Source organism: Notolepis coatsorum, assembly GCF_963971535.1.
Source record: "Notolepis coatsorum genome assembly, chromosome: 11".
Taxonomy (NCBI): Eukaryota; Metazoa; Chordata; class Actinopteri; order Aulopiformes; family Paralepididae; genus Notolepis; species Notolepis coatsorum.
This window is the reverse complement of record NC_140175.1, coordinates 40,382,472-40,406,132: the sequence shown is the minus strand read 5'-3', so window position 1 is coordinate 40,406,132 and position 23,661 is coordinate 40,382,472. Positions and strand designations below refer to the sequence as shown.

Sequence of the window (23,661 nt, the reverse complement as noted above, 5' to 3'; positions counted from 1 at the left end):
ATTTTGGCAGGTAGGTCTCTACCGCCCCTTCTTCGGTTTCTACAACGTCTCTTTTCCATCTAATAAAACGAACCGATTTGCCATTGACAATGATCTTTCGTGAATAATTTGAAACGCCTGACTTTGTGACTAGAGAAACAATCTAATAAAGACAAAGTCAGACGTTTAGAAACATACTGTCTTCTTGGTGAAACCAGAGCCTTATCGTTTAGAAGGCTCTGGGTGAAACTACTCCTGACTCACGCATGCGCTCTGCAATGCATCAGGCACTACTTTCTGGTTCGACAATATGCTGCTGCGCCCGCCTTGTTGTAGTACACTGGTCTTCAGAAACTGGAAAGGTATGCATTTTGAACCATACGATAACTAACGTTAGCTAAATAATTTATGAATAAATGTGCGTCATATGCTATATTGCTCGTACATATTCCTATAATGTCAGCTACCCATGATGCGCCTAGCAAACGTACATTTTCTAATATCAAGGTCAGGTGGTAAAGATCGATTGGCTAGGTCGTACTTTTTAAAATGCCGTGCAATGTTATGGTCTGTACACAGAGTATACGCGTGAGCAAATGCTTGTAACTGACCTCTAGTGTGTCCCAGTTGGCAATTATGTTCATCAAACCAATGGTGTTGAGTTAAAAAGATAACGCATTCAAAGCAGCGCCAGTGGTGTGTAAATAGAGCTGTCTCTGGTCTCCTGCGTGGACCCTGTCGCTATCCCTATTCGTCCACAGGTCTCCTCCGCTGTTTTGGGGGGCAGTAAACCAGCCAATGCCGCGCCGTTACTAGCTCACGTGATGCATTACAGGAAATGACTGAGTTGCGATGTCTCCTTTCTGAATAGTCTCTGTCAATTGATTGATTGATTGAAAACTTTATTAACAGATTGCAGAATGGGTACAATACAGTACAGCTCAATACACACAATTGTTATGGGGATGCAGACCAGAGAAAGACTTTCGTCTTGTTTACATCAGGGTCCCGGTCCCCCATTTCAAGGCTAATAATCTCCGATGGGGGTATGCATGCTCAGTCGAGTCAAGTGTTCTTTTATTAATCCCCTTGGGTAGTGATCGACTGAATAAACTGGACTTTATTTCTGTATCTTTATCTTTGTCTTTAAGTCTATATTTAATGCTTACCATGACTTGCTGTACACGTTAGCATACATACCTGGGTTCTTCCATCCTAGAGGCAAATCTTTCCTGTGACAAAATGGCATCCAATGTAATAAAAAAAAAGTCAACCAACAAACTAGATTCTTGTACCGGATCTCCTCTCTGGTAAACAAGAAGACCCTGAAGACTCTGGCAGGAGCACTCATTCAAGGGTACTACGACTATGCTTGCACCTCATGGTACCAAAGCACCTCAAAGGCGCTAAAAACAAGATTACATACATCACAAAACAAACTGGTCAGACTACTACTTGACCTTACTCCTAGAACCCACCTCACCCCTGCCCACTTTGACAACCTAGGATGGCTTAGAGTAGACGACAGATGGAGTACAGCAACTTGCAATGGGCCTGGTCTACAAGATACACTACACCACCCAGGTACCCAGGCATGTACATGTCGAAATACTTCCCAAAGGTCAGTGAGTACCACGCCCACAACACCAGAGGGAGTTCCACAAATCATGTGCAACCCAGATTCGGCACAAACAAGGGACTAAACACATTTTGCAATTATGCCACAACAATGTGGAACGCCCTACATTTCTTTACGGCCCACAGCCATAAAAAGATGTGAATCCCTACCCACATTCAAAACCGCTCTTAACACATTCTGTGCCACGCAGTTTGCCCATCTTATACCACTCTCTGCCAGTGCTGTAAGCCTATGGAGTCGCTCACCTTCTTTGCAGGGCTATAACTTTTTAAATATTATAGCTATATCGACATTACTATGGCCCATTCAACATCGGATATCTATCGTTCCGGATGTTTTTCCATTGGGTTTATCTCTTTTTCTGTGAAATCCAAACTCCACACAGAAATTCCTGAGAGATACCCCACCTGGGTACCTGGCAACCCAGTCCCCAAGCAGGAATCGAACCCAGGACCTTCTTGCTGTGAGGTGACAGTGTTAACCACTGCTCCACTGATAATAGTGGAATGGCAGTATATCCTATTAATAATAATAGTATAAATGGTATATAGTAGTGGCACACTGCGCCAGAGTCCATGCAGTGTTTAGTAATTAAGAGTCAGACAGTCACAAATCAAATCAAATGTATTTGTATAGCCCGCAAAATCACATGGAATTTCCCCCATGGCCTTTACAAGTCAAGAAGAACAAAAAACACCATAAAATCCACATAAGCAACACGGTTGTGGAGCCTGATGGCTACTGGCACGAAGGACTGGTCGAGGCAATTAGGGGGGGGGGGGGGGGGGCTCTTCATCTTCTTGACTAGCTCCTCATAGAGGGGTGGAAGGAGTTTTCCATTATAGCATCCAGCTTTATCCTCATCCTCCTCTCTGCCACCACCTCTATTTTGACCAGTTCAACTTCCACTACAGAGCTAGCCTTCCTCACCAGCTTGGTCAATTTGTTAGTGTCTCATGAGTTGATGTTACCCCCCCAGCATACCACAGCGAAGAAGAGGATGCTGGCCACTGCAGGCTGGTAAAACTACTGCAGCAGCCTATTACACATGTTGAAAGACCAACATTCTGCTCTGTCCTGCCTTGGTGTTGTCCAACCAGAGTCCAGTCCAACCAGTCCAGTACTGTTCAAGCGTACTCCCAGGAACTTGTAGGTCTCCACCATCTCCACCTCATCCCCCTCGGATAGTGATAGGGTACCTCCTCCCCTGGGATAGTGATAGGGTACCTCCTCCCCTGGGATACCTGGGATAGTGATAGGGTACTTCCTCCCCTGGGATAGTGATAGGGTACCTCTTCTTGCTTTGCTGGTGATAGTCCATTATGAGCCCCTTCGTCTTGCTGATGTTGGTTTGGAGGTGGTTGGTGATGGGGCTGCACGATTAATAATAAAAAAAATTGCGATCTTGATGCATAGACCTATGCGATCTCATTTCTAAATTATGACGATAAAAATAATAATAATTTTTTTTAACTTTTTACTTTACTTTTTTAAATGATGACGAAAAATAAGAATTGTGTGAGAGAATCGTGATCTCAATTCTTAGAGAGAAAAATCGTGATTCACAATTTAGCAAGAATCGTGCAGCCCTAGTTGGTGAGGTCATCAGTGATCCATGTTCCAGTCACATCTCCCTGAGCTTCTCCGCTAGCTCAAACAGGATCGACTTCCGTACAAATAGGGTCCCATAGTGGTTAGCATATGGGGAGGGACTTGGCCTCTATAGAGAGTTTGAGATACATCTTAGAATGGTTCCCTTATATTCAGTATTATATTTTCAGCATTATCATATGTTCAGCAGAATTCATGAACACTACAACGTGTAGCTAAAAGTAACTAAATCGTCTGGTAAACAGTCTTTATCAATATCATCTCTCTGCTCCCCAGCCCTGTGTGTCCGTCAGCAGCGTGGTAGCAGTCAATCAGCAGATGGTCACTATGACAGGCTGTACCCCGGCCACATACCAACCAGCGCCACCCAGAAAGCCCTGCTGGCTGTCGGGTCAGGTGTGGCCGCCCTGCAGAACCCCTACAGGCATGGTGAGAGACTCATAGCTGACATGGTCATGTTGCAAAAACCACAAACTGCCTCTCATAAAGTTCCTTCTCCATTATTGGCAGCAGGTGCATTGATTATTTGTTAGTTATATAAATGTTTGAAGCTTACATCTTCATAAGTGTAATATCAAAAGGTTTCTGTGTGTGTGGTCACTAGCACTGAGCACTTTATTTTTCCCAAGTTAGGTAAATAAATACCATGAAAAGCATCATACAGTAGAGGCTATATTCTAGTAGTGTGTGTGGATGCCCTCTGTGTCCTGAATTAGTTTGACACTATAATTGAGTACCTCAGACAACGAACCATATGAGTCCGTTTTAAGTTTTCAGAGGAACAATGTTTTCAAACATTATCTCTAAAGATGGTAAGTTAGTGTTCAGTCATAGTTAAAGACAGTCAAGGTTGAGTAGTTTCTTGTGATATATCACATTCACACTCTATTTCAGAACAGACTTATATGGTTCTTCAGTGAAAGGGTTCTATTGTTGTTGCTGTGTACAGTATGAAGCTCATTATTTCCTTAACACTTTCAGTGCCAGCCATGCGGAACCCCGTTGCCACCACCCACTTCAATGATAGAGCTCTCATATTTGAAACTATATCTTAAATTATGGCTATGTGTATAATATGGCCGTCGCTTATCAATGACTTGTTTGCAGTCAACATTGTCGAAACGGATTGTTTTTTTAATCGGTTCATTTCCGTTTTATACCATTTTGAAAAACACTGGTTTTATGAATGTTCCAGAAAATGTCAGAAGATTCTGTGATAATCGCCCTTTACTGGAATACACAAAAAACGTTGTCATTTTTCTGCCTATTTATGAATCGTTTTCAAATAAACGCTTGATTATCGATAGTATGTGTACTTATGCATGCTATAGAAGCGGGCTGAAAAATCTATTATCCATTTCCTGATCAGCACACACACACACACACACGCACACACAGGGCCCACGTTGATATATCTGTGAAAAAAGCTCTGATTATCCCAAGACTGGTCAAATAGATTCCTTACCTCAGATCAGATGTTCTCCAAAAAGATTATTGGTACTGGAAACACACATTCTCCGCTGTTCTGCGGCTCGGCAATGACTTTGATCGTCTCGGGTTACTTGTCTGACAAGTAAAATGTGGAAGCAGGACTTTTTTTTCTCCTTCCGTTTCATTCAATCCAATCCAAAGGGGTGCAGTACCATCCGGAGAGACGATAGGGGGCGGTATTTTCCCAATGGAGCTCAGAGAGAGTTCCAGTGGTAACGTGAGGCTAGATTGATGAAATATGAATGGAAATCGCTAATAAAAAAAATCCGATCAATAACGAGATCTCTCGTCTCTCTGGCACTGAACGGTTGGCATGAACTAACGATAAATCTCGTCGTTGGCACTCAAAGTGTTAATGGGGCACTTAGCCAATTTTCAACCGTAATCCCTATCATTCTGCTGTGAGGAGGACGTGTGATAATTGGACATATAATTCACCAACGCATTCTGTGTCTCGAGAGCTCACCCGCATCGGCGCCCAGAGAGAAAATCCTCTGGGTGAGGTCACAGAGAGGAGAGCAGAGCTCTAGCGAACTGCAGACACTATTTCCTCAACTATTTTCAACTGTAGTAGAGCCCAACTCAAGTGAAGTTGAAGAAATGGTTGAGGAAATAGTGTCTGCAGTTCGCTAGAAGTCTGCACTCCTCGATAACATCACCTGGAGGAATTTCTCTGTGGGGTGATGTGGCTGAGCTTTCGAGACACAGAACACATTGATTGATTGATTGATTGATTGATTGAAAACTTTATTAACAGATTGCAGAATGGGTACAACAATACAGTACGGCTCAATACAAACAACTGTTAAGAGGATGCAGACCAGAAAAAGACATTCGTCTTGTTTACATCAGGGTCCCCCATTTTCAATTCATCAATTGGTGTGTTACATGTCCGATTATCCCATTTATCACATGTCCTCTCACAACAGAATGATAGGATTAAGGTTGAAAATTGGCTAAGTGCCCATTTAAGTCTATTAGTTTATATCATACAACAATTGTCATCCATATATTTACATTTTATAATATGCTGCCAAAATTAAGATGCAAAATTAAGCCCCACGTTTGCAGATATTAAAAATAAAATGGTAGTGGTATATTATTATCATCATCCAGCTGAAACAACATTCACTTGTCCTGTTGGCTTGTAGTTCTGACTCCAGTTAAAACTCCTTGAGGCTGTAACTAATACTAGTCTATAACTGGTTTTGGAGTGCTCACTATTAGATCAAGCCTGCTAGTCCAATGTGGTTATGATTACGATACTGTCTTTCAGTTTCAAGGAATGGAAAGTTAAGCCTTCAGAATAGTTATGTCTTTCATTTCTCTGTAAAACGATACCGTTAGGGGATCTTTCTGAAAGTGGCTCTCGGAAAGAAACACAAAACTGTAGCGAGTCATTCACAAACTGGAGGTATGCAAATATAGTTGTAAAAGGTTACAGATAATAAAGTTGACTTTTTTAAAGAACAGATAGACATCATGAAACTAGTGATTTACAGCCCATCATTTATTTTCACAAGAAACAGTAATTGTCCTTTATACCTTTTAATTCCATGTTTACTATACAGACATGGTAGCTGTGCTGGGAGAGACCACTGGACACCTGGCCTTGATGAATCTGAGGGACAGGATGAGAAATGACCCTGAAGGCTATGCCATATTAACGTTAGTGATTATGCTCATTGTCCTTCTGTCTGTCCCACTCACTGCAATAGAAAGAAGAAAAGAAAAGGTCCTTTTCAACGAGTCATTTAACATTACACAGACCTCTCATGGGTAACATATCTTCTGGCTTCTCCAGAGTCTTCAGTCTTTGCTGCAACTATAGGAAAATGAATGGACTATTAATAGATTGCTCTATCTGTGGTCCCATGAACAAAGCCTTCTAATATACATTTCTATCTCTGATAAGGCAGGGGATTTTAAATTTTAAGCAGCAGTTTAAAAAAAGGGGAAAACTAAACTAGCTTAGCATCACAGATCAGGTCACCCAACGTCACCAGCATCAGTGCATTTTCTGCAACATGCGGTCATTTAGCAGCATGTTTATGTTTATGTTTATTAAAGGATCCCCATTAGAGACATGAAAGAGCCTCTAGTCTTCCTGGGGTCCTATACATACCATATACCATGGCGAAGAAGAGGGCATTAGCGACGACAGACTGCAGCAGAAGGACCCAAGCCTTCTCAGGAAGAATAGTCTGCTCTGTCCCTTCCTGTAGAGTGTGGTCGGTCCAGTCCAATTTATTGTACATAAGCACTCCCAAGAAGTTGTAGTTCTCTGCCATCTGTTTACTTTTGTCAAGAAAGGTGACATTTTAAAACTCAATGCGATAATAAATTAGACTTAACATAGATTTGTTTTTGCATTGCACTCATCCATGATTAATTAATGCTACGTGGGTACAAGCCGAAACTTGATCGATCCCATGGGGTGGTGGGGGTCACCTGATGTTTCCTAGTACATCATTAGATCACTAAACTGACTTGCTTTATAATTGTTTATCACAGAGAAAGGCCGAGGATCAGGCTCTCTACACTGGACCTGACAAAGATGGCTTTATTACCAGATGGCTCTTTTGGGAGAGAGTACCTCCGTTTTCTGGAGGATAATGTGAGTTTGGGGGGGGGGGGAGGGGGGGGGGTGGGGTTAGAAGTTCTTTCCTTCTAATTTCATTCTAACTACTTTCTCTTTCTATTTAATTTTCACTTTTGTTTTCACTTGACCTTTTTTCCCTATTAGATTGTTGTTGAGGGCACAGTACAATTTACTACTAACTATACTTTCACTTTCATTTTAACTTTTTGTTTTCACTTTTAAGATGGAAGCACCTCTAGGACCGTCAATGTCACTAACTCACTCACACACTCACTCACTCATTCACTCACTCACACTTAGCCGCTCTGCCCCCTAGTGGTGTCCCACAAGCATTAGGTTGACGTAAATGTCAATCACACTTCCATGCAACATCGACACAGATTACCCAGACCACAGTATGAACGCTCCTGGTAGGAAAACAAGATTAGGTTGAACACCATTATATATATCTTTTTTAACTTACATTTCTATTGACATTTATAGACATACAACACTTAGACAATACTTAAAATGACATCAAACACATAACAATACACTGACATGGGTCCTTTGAATTCCTATGATATATGGCTGCGTTCAGCAGCCCAGACCCCCATAAGAGGGACCCACCCGCCATCCACCCAGAGAAATAGGACTCCCCAACCATCCCAGGTCCGCCCCACGCGGGGCCGAGCACCTAGCGACACGGGTCCCTTGAATTAAATTGGGCTAGGTTCAGTAGAGGAGAGAGGAGAGGGTACTCCCCCCCCCCCCCCCCCCCCCCCCCCCCCCCACCTAGCCAAGCCCGCTACCTCCCATGTCACCAAGATCCCCACCCCACGCACACTGACCTCACAACACACAAGACCCCACTGGGCAAAGCTTAGCCACTCTGACCCCCATAAGAGAAACCCCTCCCTCCTGCCATCCTCCCCGAGAGACAGAACACCCCCATATCCCAGGTCCACCACTCGCGGAGCCGAGCACCCAGAGCCCCCACCCGTCCCCGCCCGACCGCCAGGCCCACGGCCCACGGGAACCCCAAGCCCAGGCCCGCAGAAGGCCAAAGCACCACGCCTCAATGGCCCCCAGACCCCCCGCGACCCCAAGCCCGGTTTCCCCCCGGCCCGGCGACCAGACCGCCCAGCGGCCGAGGGGCCCAAGGAACCCCACCCCACCCGTACCGACCCCACAACACGCAAGGCCCCCCCCTCCCGGGTCGAACTGCCGGAACAATGGCCCCTCCCCCCGACATTCCCCCCCACTGAACAAAGCCCGCCCATTTCTGTACCTCCCATGTCACTGATATCACCATGTACATTTATAGCAAACGCTATTCTAACATGACTTACAAAATAAAACTGAAAACAAAATAGGCCATATAATTAGCACTTCCCAGTTTTTGCCCCCGTTGGAGGGGAATCTGCTCTCCTGGGGAGAGGTCCCCCCCCCCTAGTGACGGAGTTATCCCCAATGGAGATTCTCCCAAGTCCCTATTATTGTCCAAATCTTTTTGAATTTTTGTCCTTCACAAATGATCATGTGCACATTCAAAGCAACTGCTATTCTAACATAACTCAAAGAAAAAAGACAACATTTGGTGCTCCCATGGTGTTAGAGGATCTTAATCGTAATGTTGTGGAAAATGTGTATGGGGTGGACTAGTTTAATATAGGTCAACTAGCAGTGCTGAAAGACGGTCTGGCTGACGTTCTTAAAACAACTTGGACAGATGGACATTTCAGTACGGCACGTTGTGTGCTTGTAATCTCGTACATCGTATCGCTTTCATATCTTGTTCTTTTCTCTCTTTCATACATACACAGCACACACACACAGACACAGCACACACACACAGACACACGGACACACACATACACAGCACACACACACAGACACAGCACACACACACAGACACACGGACACACACATACACAGCACACACACACAGACACAGCACACACACACAGACACACAGACACACACAGTCACACAGACACACACACACACACACACAGACACACACAGTCGCACAGACATACACACCGACACACACACACACACACACATTCCCTGTGACACAATACACACATACAATACACATACGTCTGTACGCAGACGCACACACACACAGACACACACACACATACACACACACACACACACACACACACACACACATCTCACTCTCTCTTCAATGTTCTTAATGTTTTACATCATATCGTGTGTGTACATCATATCTTGTTTATCTCTCTTCATGTTCTTAATGTTCTTATCTCTCTCCGATGTTAAATCTACGTATCATCTTAATGTACGTCATGTCAGATCTGACATGATATGATACGTCATCATATCTGTCATGGGGGGGCAGGACTGAGAGGGGATTTAGGGGACAAGCAGAGGGATTGAGAGTTAGAGTGTTTTTTGTTCAAGCTGTGGTGATCCTCTGCTCGATCCATAGCTTTTGCTGTTAAGAACTTCTTTTCCTAAATAAATTACCTACTTGTTACAATTGGAAATATCGTCTCCTGCTGTGTTAAACAACCATCAGCCACAACAGTATCCCTCTGTTCCCTGTTGGAAGGGTGAGGAGTAATGGCTCTCCTAGTGAGAGGGCTCCCCCTAGTGGCGAAGTGCGCACTATATAAGTCCAACATTTGTTCTGTGAACGGCCTCAGAGCTCCCGGTCAATTCTCTGAATTTGTTGTGTTCATTTGTATTGTGTGTCACGTGTAATCCTGTAGTTCCTTCATACCAGTCCATTGTGTATTATTCCCCAATATGTTTCCTAATCAGCGTGTCCCTTTAAAAAAAAATATATATATATATATATCAAATTGTTTGTCTAACGTGTGTATTGTAAATCATAGTGTTAATTATTCTAAATTCTGGTTTTATAGTTTTCTTATACTTCTTGGGGTAACTGTTCAATAATCTTTCCTCTGTTGCATCTATTCTCATCCCCAGGTCCCCCATGTGTATGTTTGTATTGGGTACTCTTCCGCGTTGATTTAGTCTTGTATCCTTCCTTGGATCACTGTGGCCCTTTACTTCTCTTCTCCTCCATGTCCCTTTCTCGTGTCCTTTTGTTGTTCTTCATAGTTGATCTGCTTTGAATCGGTTCAGGTCCCCTCTTTTCCTCTTTCCGTCCTCCTCTCCTCGCCCTCGTCTCTTGGTTCTGGTCCACCTGCGCGCCCTCTCCATCCTCTGCGTCAGCGTAGGCCTCTCTCCTTCCCCTCCCGGCACCTTCCATCCTCTCCGCGCCATGTCCCTCGTCACCTCCTGCACGTTGTTGGGACCTGGTTCCTTTCTTTTTCTGAATTTTCTTTATTTCTACATAGCTCCGACGCTTCATTGCCACCTCTGTTGGATTTTCAGTGTTACATTGTATGCTCCGCATTGCTCCTAATCCAATCTGCGTGGTGGCCTGGTTAGCCTCTATGTTAGCTTGTAAGCTAGTTTGTATGTTACCCTGTAGCTTCTCTGCACTGACATTCAGCGTCCCGCTAGCTTGTTGTTCTACCTGTTGCATCATTGCCTCGCGTTGAGTCTTTTCCGTCTGTGTATTTACTTCATCTGGGGTTGCTTTTCTTTCATTTGTCCTCGTGTTCATTCTTCCTTCTTTCTTTTGTCCTCGAATCTTCACTTTTTATTTCGTTTTGAATTGTTTTACTTCCTTTTTTTGATATTCATTGACCGGGAGCTCTTTTATGTGGCTGCTCACCAGAACGTCGCGAAACCGGAAGCCCGAACACCATTATATTTGACTGACATTCTGGGCCATGATTATAGTGTAGCACGTTTTTTCAATTTGTCCAAAACCAGGGTCGATGCTAAGTATTATGTTACTGACATTCTGAGCCATATTTATACTGTAGCTACGTTAGCTAAGTATTTGGAGGAGAGAAAAAGAGAGAAAGGGCTCAGCGTCTCGCACACCTAGGGCATGTGCATTTGGTTGTTACTTGGAGCCTGGCTTAGCACAAATTAATTACCACTAGCCTAGCTGTTGGCCAAATACACCTCTCCCGGAGTTTGAAGCTAGGCTAGTGGTCCGTATCCGCTTCCATTCATTTGTGCTGAATTAGTTTGCAGCCGGATAGCTTTCTACTGAAGGCACAGAGAGTAAATTGTATCATACTAGCGTGTTTCCCATAATGTTGGCATGTTCCTTTTTAAGTCCTCACAACAAAACACAAAATGAGCTTTGGCTTTTTCTTTTTCTATGTCTTTCTTACTGTTTCTGTTTCTCTCAGCGGGTGACCCCAGACTCCAGGGCCGATGTGAAGTTTGTAGACAATGAGGAGCTGGCGTACGTCATGCAGAGATACAGGGAGGTCCATGATCTATTGCACACCTTATTAGGGATGCCCACTAACATGTTAGGTGAGTCTGCGCCATAGGATTTGAAGTTAGCTAGCTAAACATAATATATCTGTGATCACCATGTAGAGCTGGGTGATGTGTTCAAAATATCACATCACAATATGTTTCTTATTTTTGATGGTATAACAATATTTTACGGTTGTCTTTTTTTGTTACAGAATTGTCTGTGTTATTCCTTTCAAACTGTGTTTTCATCCAGTTTTTCACCCCAAAGTCTTTATAATCCTAGACAAAAAAAACGTATGTAGTGGGGGAAATAAGTATTGAACACATTCTGTCCAGTAAATGTATTTCCAATGAGCCTATTCAAGTGAAATTTGCACCAGACTTTGGTATTAACAAAAACAATACAGACATAAAATCTAAACATTAACACTTTGATTACCAGCAATGCGGTGCGCCTTACCCCCGTTGAATGCCAGCACCCACTTCAATGATAGCGCTGTGAACGCATAATCTATGTCTTAAATTATGGCTATGTGTCTAATCTGCCCGTCGCTTATCAATGACTTGTTTGCAGTCAACATTGTCGAAACGGATTGTTTTTTAATCGGTTCATTTCCGTTTTATAGCATTTTGAAAAGCCCTTGTTTTCTTAAGTTTCAGGAAAATATAACTTTTCCGTGATAAACGACATTTACTGGAATATTCTGGAATACACTAAAAACGTTGTAATTTTTCTGCCTATTTATGAATCGTTTTCAAATAAACGCTAGATTATCGATAGTATATGTGTACTTATGCACGCTAGAGAAGCGAGCTGAAAAATCAATTCTCATTTCCTGATCAGCGCACACACACACACACACACACACATGGGGAGAACGCTGATATCTTTGTGAAAACAGATCCGATTACCCCAAGACTGGTAAAATAGATTCCTTACCTCAGATCAGATGTTCTCCAAAAAGATAATTATTTCCGGAAAATTGAAAGATTCCCCCATAAACGGCATTTATTGGAATACACTAGACACGTTGTCATTTGTTGGCCTATTTATGAATCGTTTTCAAATAAACGCTAGATTATCGATAGTATATGTGTACTTATGCACGCTATAGAAGCGGGCTGAAAAATCTATTCTCTCATTTCCTCAACATCACACACACACACACACACATACACACACACGGCACATGCTGATATCTCAGTGAATACAGCTCTGATTATCCTAAAACTGGTAACATAGACTCCTTACCTTAGATCAGATGTTCTCCAAAAAGATTATTCCAATTCCTGATCGCCATTCCAAATATCGATCGTGTTTATTGATTGATTATTGGCTGCTGTAAATATATATTCCACGCTGCTTTCCAACTCGCGATCACTTCCATGTTCATCAGACGGCTTGCCAGCACAGTGGACTTACGCATGGATTGTGGATGTGAATTACAAAGAATCTGAATCTGTGGATTGTTTAATTGTATCACTGTCACATGTTATTGTGATATTGTAACTGGGATTAAAAAGGCTGAGGCCTGGTTAAATTGGTCGGCTCTCGCAGGGCGAAGCTGGGTGTGTTGACTAGGTGCAAGAATCAGTTGGATGCGCTGTTTGACGGACTTGATGACGTGGACGTGGGAAAAGTGAATGGGCAATTGCAAGCCTTTGATGTTTTGATGAATGCATTTAAGAAAATGCATCAATCTGTTCAAGCACTGTTATCTGATGATGAAAAAGAGGGCGATGAACATGACTGGTATAAACCAAAGGTTAATCAATTGAATGCATTTATGGATGATGTCCGAAACAGATTAAAACCTGATTAATGGCGGTCAGGTGGCGTAGCGGAGATTGCGTTCGTCACCAAACACCGGAGCGCTGGATTCGCCTGTTCGAATCCAGCTCACAGCTCCGGCGTTGTCACCAGGTTGGCTGGCCGTTCACACTAATACAATTGGCAGTATTAGAGGGTGGGAAAAGCTGGAGGGGTGGGTCCGGGTCGTTGTAAACAGCGACTCCTACAGTTCGGTCGGGGCGCCTGCTCAGCGCAGATAGGATCTAAGGGGGGTAGTGTGATCCTTACACACGTTACACCCTCTCAGTGAGAGTCCGTGCTGCCAGGTGAAAAGAAGCGGTTGATTGGCTAGACGTGTGTCGGAGGAAGCACGTGATAGCCTCCACTCTCCCAGACCGACTGTGGGGGGTAAGTGCGCAGCGACCAGGAAGGGGATTGGGAATTGGCATAACGACTAACATTGGGATGGGAGAAAATCGGAGGAAAAAGGAGGGGGAAAAAGATCAATAAAAAAAATAAAAAAAAACGGATTAATAGTGAAACTGTTAACCCTTTCTCTGCCACGCTTATGTACATCCTTATACCATCCTCTGCCAGCTCTATTTGTCTATGGAGAAGTTCCCCTTCTTTGCAGGGCTATAACTTTTTAAATTGTATTGCTAAATTGACATTACTATGGCCCATTCAACATCAATTATCTATCGTTCAGGATGTAGGAACGTTTTACTTTTTCATTCACATATTCATACTAAAATACGGTCTAAAGTATAAATATGTTTTTATCGTTTTCTGCAGCATTCTGCAGAACGTGATTTATAGCCCTAAATGCATTATATTGATGATCAAATACAGTTTGATAGCGATCGGCGCCAGATAAAAAAATTCAAATGTACGTGCTTCTAGAAGTTACTACTGATCATCTGATGTTGACCGGATGGGGGGGGGTCGTTCATAATTCCGTGGCCAACGTTAGATGATTCATGTAGTGTGGGTGATATGATCATCAGATCAGTTTGTATCGAACACGGTAATAATAAACGCTGAAACTTACCCCAGTCTCCTCGGGCCGTTGGGCGATGAGCGTGGAGCAAAAAGATTGCTATTATGGGATGTTGAAATATGCAATCCATCTCCAGGTTGTACAATAGTATATACGTCCAAATCATGTTTTTTATCGAGTTATTGGTAACGGATCGCTATCCATTGTGTCGAGCTCGAGTCCCGGGAGCTATAGCGAGTGGTCGGACCAAATTTGGATGAGCACCAGTTTCTGTTTCCGGTTTGCTGTTTGGGCGATCCGCCGATCGGCCACCAGATGGCGCTCTTGAACCGTTGGAGAGTTGAGAGGGGATCAACAGTAGATCTCAAGTCTCCGCGGGAGAAATATGATTGCCATCACAGATTTTTGAAATATTGATCTCAATGACGTGTTACGGCGTCATTGGCAGATTAAGCATGGCGAGCAATGACGTGTTACGGCGTCCTTGGCGATTAAAGGGTTAATAGCCTCCAAGCCTCTCTGACACCGTTATTTCGGGGGTCGCTCCTTGAAAACTTTGGGAACCATGTATTTATATAGTACATGATACCTAAGTGCATACAGTACAGATATCCTCATATGTATCTATTAATTTGTATCAATTAGATACTCTGTTGTGGCTTGTTTTTATCTACTTATTCTGAAAGAGTTGAAATAATTATTTTCGCTAGCAAGATCTCATTAGATTATTCATTCCATTAAGCCTACTGCCAGCAGGCACATTTAAATAAATATAATCTGATTGATTGGGGTGATGAGGGACTTAAAATTTGCTTATAGATATGCATTTAACTTGTCTGCGATATCTTCCCGTTAAAAAATCATGGTTTTCAGGGATCGACACCTCCCCCTTTTCAGGTAAGACGGCCACGCGCAATTATCCTGATTACTGAAGTCTGGTTCGAACTTCGAATTAACGAGATTGTTTGAGACCAAATCAGCCTTCGAGAAACTGAGACAGTCTGACTTCAATCATCGGGTTAATTTAAGCTGTGTGTAATAATGATAAAACAGTCTCTTTGGCGTTCATTCACGTTTGTGCTGGGGACGACCGGCAGTGAGGACAAACACTTGCAATAGAGCATGTTTTCCGTATACAAAGTTCTTATCAACCGGCATGTCATGATGCATGCTCCAGGAGACTAACTGTTTTTAAAAACTGTCCCGAATCAATACAATTTAGCATAAATCCAAATGCTAAAAGTGCAAGCAGAGCGCCTGCCACACCCGTCTTCGATTCTATGTTTTCCTAGCCTAGCTTTCACTCCCGAGTAGTTCTCAAAATTAACGGCAGGCAAATAAGGAAATATTCATGCTGCTTTATTGCACTAAGTTTTAGTTTGCCACATTTTGTCTGACTGTTGATAGTCGTTTTGTTTTTGCTTCCATTTTGAGTAATGTGTGTGTCTCTCTCTCTACCTCTCAGGTGAGGTGGCAGTGAAGTGGTTTGAAGCCGCCCAGACGGGTCTGCCCATGTGCATTCTGGGAGCAGTGCTGGGACCTCTTCGTCTGTCTACAAGGTGCTGGCCCTCTCTCCATGGTTGTGAGATCACCACTTCATCACTGACTCCATTTTAAATGTTACTTGTCCTTTCGGACAAGTTATGTTTTTGTAGGTTTTTATTGATTTTAGCTACCGAGCAGTCCGGTAGAGAGAGAGAGGAGGAATGGGAGATAGACCGGGGAAGACATTCGGCAAAGATCACCGGGTCCGGGAGTCGAACCAGGGTCGGCCGTGTTGCACCATAGTGCTGTATGCGGTGCGCCACTCGGGCGCCCCCACTGACTCCATTTTGCATCATCTCACCACATTCCCGTTAGGTATTCATCTTCTTCTTGTCTATTTCCGGCGGACTACGTGTCTAGGCGTATTGCCGCTCTCCACAGGACGGTGGGAGTGCCGAGCCTTGTTGGAGAACATACCCACGAAAGCTAGCAGGGTGTTCCCAGCTACAATTACAACACTTAGGAACATCCGCTTTGCACTCCCTGATGTCATGACACTCACCACACTTCATGCACCTTCGCTTACCCCTACAAGATCCAGCACTGTGACCAAACCTTTGGCAATTGTAGCACCGTAGGGGAGGCCTAATATACTCTCTGACCCTATAGGACATGCTGCCAATAGTTACTCTCTCCGGCAGGGCACTGTCAGAAAAAATCAGCAGTACAGGGGAATCACCCCCACCCCCCTCCCTGGGCTTAAATCGCACCACTTCAGTCACCTACCCACCCCTCACATTTGACAAAATCTCTTTGTTTGTAAGGCCCTTATATACTCCAAAAATCATCCCCTTCAACCCCAGTTCCTGACTACGCATGGCTGACACCTTCACCTTTGCATCTGCCTCCTTGGTCACCTTAATAACGGCTGCATCAAACTGCTTTTGGTCAATGCATACCAGCTTAAGCTGACCATTTGACCTCACTGTAGCCTGAAAGCCCTTTCCTACCTTACCCTCCATTGAGGCCGAGACCCGCAGCAGGGTGAAGAGTCTTAAACCCTCCATCCTCCAGGCCCTGGCCTCTAACTTTCATCAGCACAGCTAACCTTCCTCACCTTCCTGATATCCCCTGGCAGAGGACTAGACGCTAAGCACTTACCCCCCTTGCCCCCCAGCCCTCCACGACCCCCTCCTCCTCATCCTCCATACCCTCCTGCGCTGAACTCATAAAACTTCTGCAAAGTTAACGTAGAGCAAGTCCTGAAAATACTAGCTACGATAGCTGACGAAGGAAAACAGACTGAAAATAGAAAACACAGAGCAAGAAAAGTCAAGAAAGAAAGACCTCGAGAAAACCACCAACTGCCAGACCAACCTCCTGTAATCTGCTCATTCGCCTGCGTTTGTTTGTATCTCCCAACCTGTCTCTAAGTTCTCAACCTAGTGTGTTAGCTGCTAGCAGAGCTAGCTGTCAACAAACTGCATCTACCAGCCCCCCCCCCCCCCCGTTAGGTCGACTTCATTTGGCTCATTTAACCCTTTCACTGCCACACGGCAAAGGGTTAACCCTTTCACAACCACACTACAGAAGGTTAACCCTTTCACTACCACACTACAGATGGTTAACCTTCTGTAGTGTGGTAGTGAAAGGTTAACTGTCTGTAGTCTGGTAGTGAAAGGTTAACCTGTAGTGTGGTAGTGAAAGGTTAACCGTCTGTAGTGTGGTAGTGAAAGGTTAACCTTCTGTAGTGTGGTAGTGAAAGGTTAACCTTCTGTAGTGTGGTAGTGAAAGGTTAACCTTCTGTAGTGTGGTAGTGAAAGGTTAACCTTCTGTAGTGTGGTAGTGAAAGGTTAACCTTCTGTAGCAGTGGTGCAGTGCTCATGGGACGCGGTAGCACGCCGTTCCACCTCCTTTCTGAGCAGAAGCATGCACACGCACATGCACGGATGTGCACGTGTGTGCACGCGCACACAAGAATGCGTTCAACTCGACTTGTGTGCTAAGTACCCACCCAAGTGCATAACAATAGCACTGAAGTGTCTCTTGCTGTGTGCTGCCTTGTTCCTCTTTATCTGTGGTCTTTCTACCGTTTGTTTCGTCTACTCTCACTTCTAAGCTTTTTTGTTCTTCTTCTCTCTTCTTCCCCCCTCTGTCTCTTTTCCCCTCGTTCTCTTTATCCTTGCTGCTTTATCCCTGCTACCTTTTTCAGCTTCTCTCATTTTCAAGGCAATATTTACAAAAACTAAACAAAAACGAGTCATTTCCTATACAAACATGTTTCCTACTATTTATGCACATAATAATCATGCTTTCAGTACTGTATTGTTTGCACTTTACGGTACATTTGCACTCTGGTTAGATGACAAACTTATTTTCGCTGTACTGATGATACATTTGTATTTAATCTAATCTAATAAGTAAGGCAATTGAAATTTCTTTATATATTGAAGGCTACATCCTGTGCGCATGCGAGGGAACATTTATGCGCATGCCCGGGAGCGCGCGTGCACGTGACGTCATTAAAACACAGTGCACCCCCTTATGAAATCACCACTGCACCACTGTTCTGTAGTGTTGTAGTGAAAGGGTTCATTTCCACTGAGTCCCAGCAGTCCCTTATCTTTCCTCTTCTGTTTTGCTTTTGGTTTGTTCTTTTGGTTTTGTTTTTAGATATGGTGGTCCTTACATTAGGTTACAACGTTGTTGTAACGTTCAAGCGTTTGCTGCTGGTCCACCAAAAGTTTTAAAAATATATAATAATAATAAAAATTATTAAAAAAAAAACTCTGCTCAGCTGAGACAACCATATAACTGCAACAGTGGCTCAGGAGGTAGAGCGGTCTGGTAATAGGCTTGAGCAAGGCACTTGACCCCTAATTGCTCCCGATGAGCAGGTTGGCACCTTGCATGATTGCCTCCGCCATCTGTGTGAATGTGAGGAACAAATTGTAAAGCGCTTTGGTTAAAAGCACTATATACCGGTAAATGCAGTCTATTTATAACCAGTGACAACCAATGGAGTAGATGCTTTTCTCAATGCAACCACTGACCTATATGCAGCGGGGGACAACAGGTCATTGAACTGTCATCTTTACCTGCACGTGTGCTCCTAAATTATCTTTCCGGTTCGCACACATCTATTTTGGTCGCAAATGCGAGTGAAACGCTCGCACTGTCGAGCCCTGGAATGTACTGTATGATAAGAATGTTCACAGGCAGCATCCAACCTTGTCTTGTACAGATCCAACAGCATTTCAATCTATTCAACTGATATGATTATGGTCTACTGGTGTCGGAAGCCCTGAGACAGGAGCTCCACACCTCTCACTGTCAGCGCCACAAGCCAAGGGAGTGCCACAGACTCATGATTCAATGGGAGAGAGGCCAGAGATGTGTTGTCACAATCACAGAATCCTGGGGGGCCCGATACAGAATCGAAGGGTTTAGAGATTCAGTACAAATCATGTTTTTCAATCTTGTTGCATTTTATTACAGAATGTATGTTGATTTAAAATATTAGATCTGTTGTGAAAATGATGACTAAAGCCCATTGATATCTGTCCCCCTGGACATCAACAAAATCGAGCCATTTCAGATGGCTATATAGAAATAGAAATATAATTTTGGCCCATCAGTCACATCTAGCTGCTCTCATAAGTCACATTTACAGTACATCTACATCCTTGTACTGGATTTTTAAAGGTAGAAGCAGAGACATGCCTATAAATCACATCATCATAATCCAAAACGTCTTCAGCAGTTGTCTATATGATATTGCATATATGATATATGTGAATTCTATTATCTAGCTAGCCAAATATCAAGATATTTACGTATTGTCCCTCAATATTAATATGATACTGGCTTCATGCTAACTGTTACGAAGGATCAGATTGAACCGAATATATATATTTATTTATTGATATATATTGAATAGTATTTGTATATCGTTTGATATCCCTTGTATATTCCTTGTACATATACACGGAATATCCCTTTAGTCCAGCCCATGATAGTTCGTTCTCCTGTTGGACAGCGGTCCACCGGCGCCAGGGACCGGCCCCCGGAGCCAAGTTCAAAGTCACCGACACGACATGTCTGTACTTGCCCCGGCCCTGCCCAGGGATACGGCGACAGAAATGAGAGTGGCACTATTTGTGCACCGTGCGTATAAATACGGCGCAGGTGAATGTAGAAGACCCTTAGCCCCTTACCTCCGTACCCTTCGTGCACTTAGCATGTTACCGATAAGTTGAAGCCTCACCCACGATACAACGTGCGGTGAAGTATGGCCTGTTTGGCCTCAGAATAGAGTATCGAGACCGCGTGCGAATTAATAACTGAATTGTCAGAGTTTGGCACTATACCGTCGAGTGCGACATATTTCTATTGAGTCTTTAATAGTCTATTTGTGTATAGTGTATCGTGCGGTTAGAATTCTATAGTGACCAGCATCTCCAACGCTTTCTCGTATTAGCTAGAGTTCTTATCCAGGCTGGGCCGACCGCATGGCGCCTTCACCCGAGGAGACCTAGGCGAGAACCGTATGGACATGTACACTGGATTAATCTACCCGACGACTACATAGCCTTTGCGGCTGGAATATATTTGCTTTGGTCCTATGATTTATGGAGCGGAGAACCAGCCAACGCTGCACGTGTTGGATTTACCCCGAGAGGAGTCAAGTCGAGTCGGCGCTCAGAGAGCCTGAGGCCGCCTAGCTTTCTTCACTGTAGAGCTACAGTCTACCAGAGAATCAAGCTGTATTCGTCTGTGGATCAAGAGACTACTGCACCGGCTTCTGTACCTGAAGTCTCCCTAGTCATCGTTGACCAGACGTCCTACTACCGACAGATCTTCTACCCCCTTGCTGGCTTACAACCAGTGGGAACCCTTTCCAGTATCTCCCGCTATCACTAGTGTACCATAGATATAATTCCCTAAGATTCAGGTTGTATAATTACCTCCTGCGTAACCAGAGAATGGACATTCGTTATTGATTTGCCTACGCATACTCCTTTGCCTTACAAGTGCATTCAAAGAATAATGTAAAGTATCCTATGTACCTTTTGCTCCATTAAATACTTGATTAATACCTTTGACTGGAACCGATTTCATTGTGGGAAGTGTTCATAATATTCATATATCGTGTACTGTATGGCCAGTAATTAAAGTACATAAAGCGGTAGTGGTTTAATGATACCATACTTATCAATACAGTCAGGGAATTGTACCCCTCAGTTACACTAACCCCTAAATAAGATTTCAAATGGCCAAATCCATACAAATACTAGGCAAAACCTCTTGACTACTAAAGTAATTATAATATCTCAAAAACTACAGTTATATCACAACACTTGGATTGTGGTTGGTCTGTTTTGTATCCCATTATAGAAATCTTTACATTTCTGATGGGAAACATCATTTCTGTGTTTTTATTTTGCACACTTGTGACATGGCATTTCCCCCCTCTCTTAGCAATAGCCACATGATACGCACCATCTGTCTTGATTATCTGTTGTTATAATATAAGGAAGATTCCCCTTGGGCTAGATACTGTGTACACATGACATACTCCAGAAAGAACTTGATATTGTTGTGGAGATCTTGTGATGGAGACGAGGTGTTGATATGCCAAAACATTGCCTCATACAAACTCTTGACAACACCCACTGTCCCTGTACTGCAGAAATGTTTCATTAGTAAATGGGAATCCTCATCAGTGCCTGTTGTCACTAAAGCAACTAAGGGCAGAAATACAATACATTCTGGGCTTTCAGTGAATTCCTCATACCAGGAGGCAAATGATAATGAATACATCACCAGTGTGGTTTTCGTAGTAACTCCTTTGAGCACCTTTTTTGCGAGTTGGTGAGCGGTAATTGACACAGCTTCATTCTTTGTGCTTTTATGATTTGAAAGGAACAGGTCTGACCATAGAAACCGCATCAGGTAGTTTCCTTCTGCTCTCATTTACTGACAGAACAGTGTGTTTCCTTTAAAGACAATGAAACGCCTTCCCCAGGTGAAAGGAAATACATCCTGTGAATGGCTTGTTCTTATGTTTTGTCTGTCTCAATACCAGGAAGAGAGACTATTGTCTGAGAGCTGGTTATTTTTTGCTGTTACTAATTCCTCTTTTGTAACTAAATTACCAAAGGCTTTATTTATTTTGCTGAGGAATGACCCTCTGGTGTATTTAAAGTGTCTAAGCTCTCATTTCTGGCCGTTAAGGTTATGAGAGTTTAATCTAGTCATTGTGCTTTGTTGACAGATTCCAATCCACTATTCCCCTATTGATCTTCAGCATAAGCTGAAAGTCCATTCTCTTTTATCAGTTTATCTTAAACCTCCTTGATACATTGTTTAATTGTTGTAACCAATTTTCTTTTGTATCTATGTTTCTATCTGTGTTTTGCTTGTGTTTTATTATTTTTTATTGTGTTATCAATGCCTAATTCTATCGATTGTGTAATTGTTTACTTTTGCAATCTTTTCTACAATGTTTTTCGTACCTTTTATATTCATCTACGCTGCAAGCAGCAATACCGGGAGCCAAGCACTGGCATGTGTTCCGAATGGACACGCGCTCCGAACGGCCACACCCCAAACGGGCACACCCCAAACGGGCACTGCACCACTAGTCTTGATGAATTGTAATCTTGACACAGTTGAAAATGAGGACAACCTCAATTTGTCTTTGAGAAGGAAATAAAGGTTTGAATGAATATCTTCTTTTTGTGTCTCCCCCCCCCCCCCCCCCAGCCGTATTCAGCCACTGGTGACATCCCTGGGTCCATGGGCGGTCCGGAATGGCCGCCAGGCCCGCTGCGTGCTCAGCGTGTTCTACGAGAGGCGTTGGGAACAGAGCCTCGAAGACCTGAGACAGGAGCTCCACATAGAGCCACCGCCTCTCACTGTCGGCGCCACAAGCCAAGGGAGTGCCGCAGACTCATGATTCAATGAGGACTTTCAGTGGGAGAGAGGCCAGAGATGTGTTGTCACCATGACCATGTGGTGTCAGTCACCATGACCTGCAGTGCAGTGTTGTTGTGACAGTTCTAGGTCACGCGTCCTCCACAGACCAGATGGAAAAGGTCAATAGAGAGAGGGGACTTCCTGTAGTCACTAGGGGGCGGCATGGGGAGGGGGAAAACCCATACTGGAGTTGTCCCTAATTGATCTACCCTAAAAGGCTCTTCTCTTCTCTCTTGTAATTCAGTGGCACATGGTTCAAATGACTAGAGGTCTACTGTGGTGAGCCATTTGGTGTTTAGTCACCATCTATTGCTGCTGCTTTTCATCAGATGAGCATGTTTCATACATAGCTCATCGGTTTCAGGAGGATGTTTGGTTGACTCACTGTGCAATATGGTTTTTATCTCAACACACTCAACCACCTGGCCTAGTCTGGTTTCTGTGTGCACAGTTGTACGCATTGCGTGGGAATAGAGGAACATTGTGTACTTTGGTTATATATGTCCGGTAATGAGGTCCCAATCATGCTACAAATGTCAGGTGCATGTCATAAACTGTGTTCATCTTCAATAAATGCTGCCTGCACTCGAGTCTGAGTTATAAGGATACCATATAAATGTATAATGGAAGTTGCTTAAGTTGCAGTTGGCTAAGCTATGGGGAGATTAATTATCTCCTTTAACAAGAACTGATCAAACAGAGATTGGAGATTTTTATTTGTTACAAGATGAGGAAGCTGTGTGGATTTTTCAAATGAAGCATTGCAGGCT

General features: G+C 43.5%; 2 protein-coding genes across 3 annotated transcripts in view; one reads left to right on the top strand and one right to left on the bottom strand.

Annotated features, from left to right (window-relative positions):
- traf2b (Tnf receptor-associated factor 2b) overlaps positions 1-725 on the bottom strand; it is a 30,042-nt gene extending 29,317 nt beyond the window's left edge. Inside the window, exon 1 of one of the 2 annotated variants that reach the window (XM_084325250.1) lies at positions 591-725. The gene's annotated coding sequence lies outside the window, so the exon portion shown is untranslated. The remainder of the gene's footprint in view (positions 1-590) is intronic. The other variant, XM_084325248.1, reaches the window with a different exon arrangement.
- Positions 239-23,473, top strand: coq4 (coenzyme Q4 homolog). The gene is made up of 7 exons (XM_084325252.1): positions 239-341; positions 3,506-3,658; positions 6,292-6,388; positions 7,235-7,337; positions 11,558-11,687; positions 15,891-15,984; positions 22,679-23,473. The coding sequence occupies exons 1-7, from the start codon at positions 290-292 to the stop codon at positions 22,869-22,871; spliced, it is 822 nt and encodes a 273-aa protein (XP_084181378.1). The 5' UTR covers positions 239-289; the 3' UTR covers positions 22,872-23,473.
- The last annotated feature ends 188 nt before the right edge of the window (positions 23,474-23,661 follow it).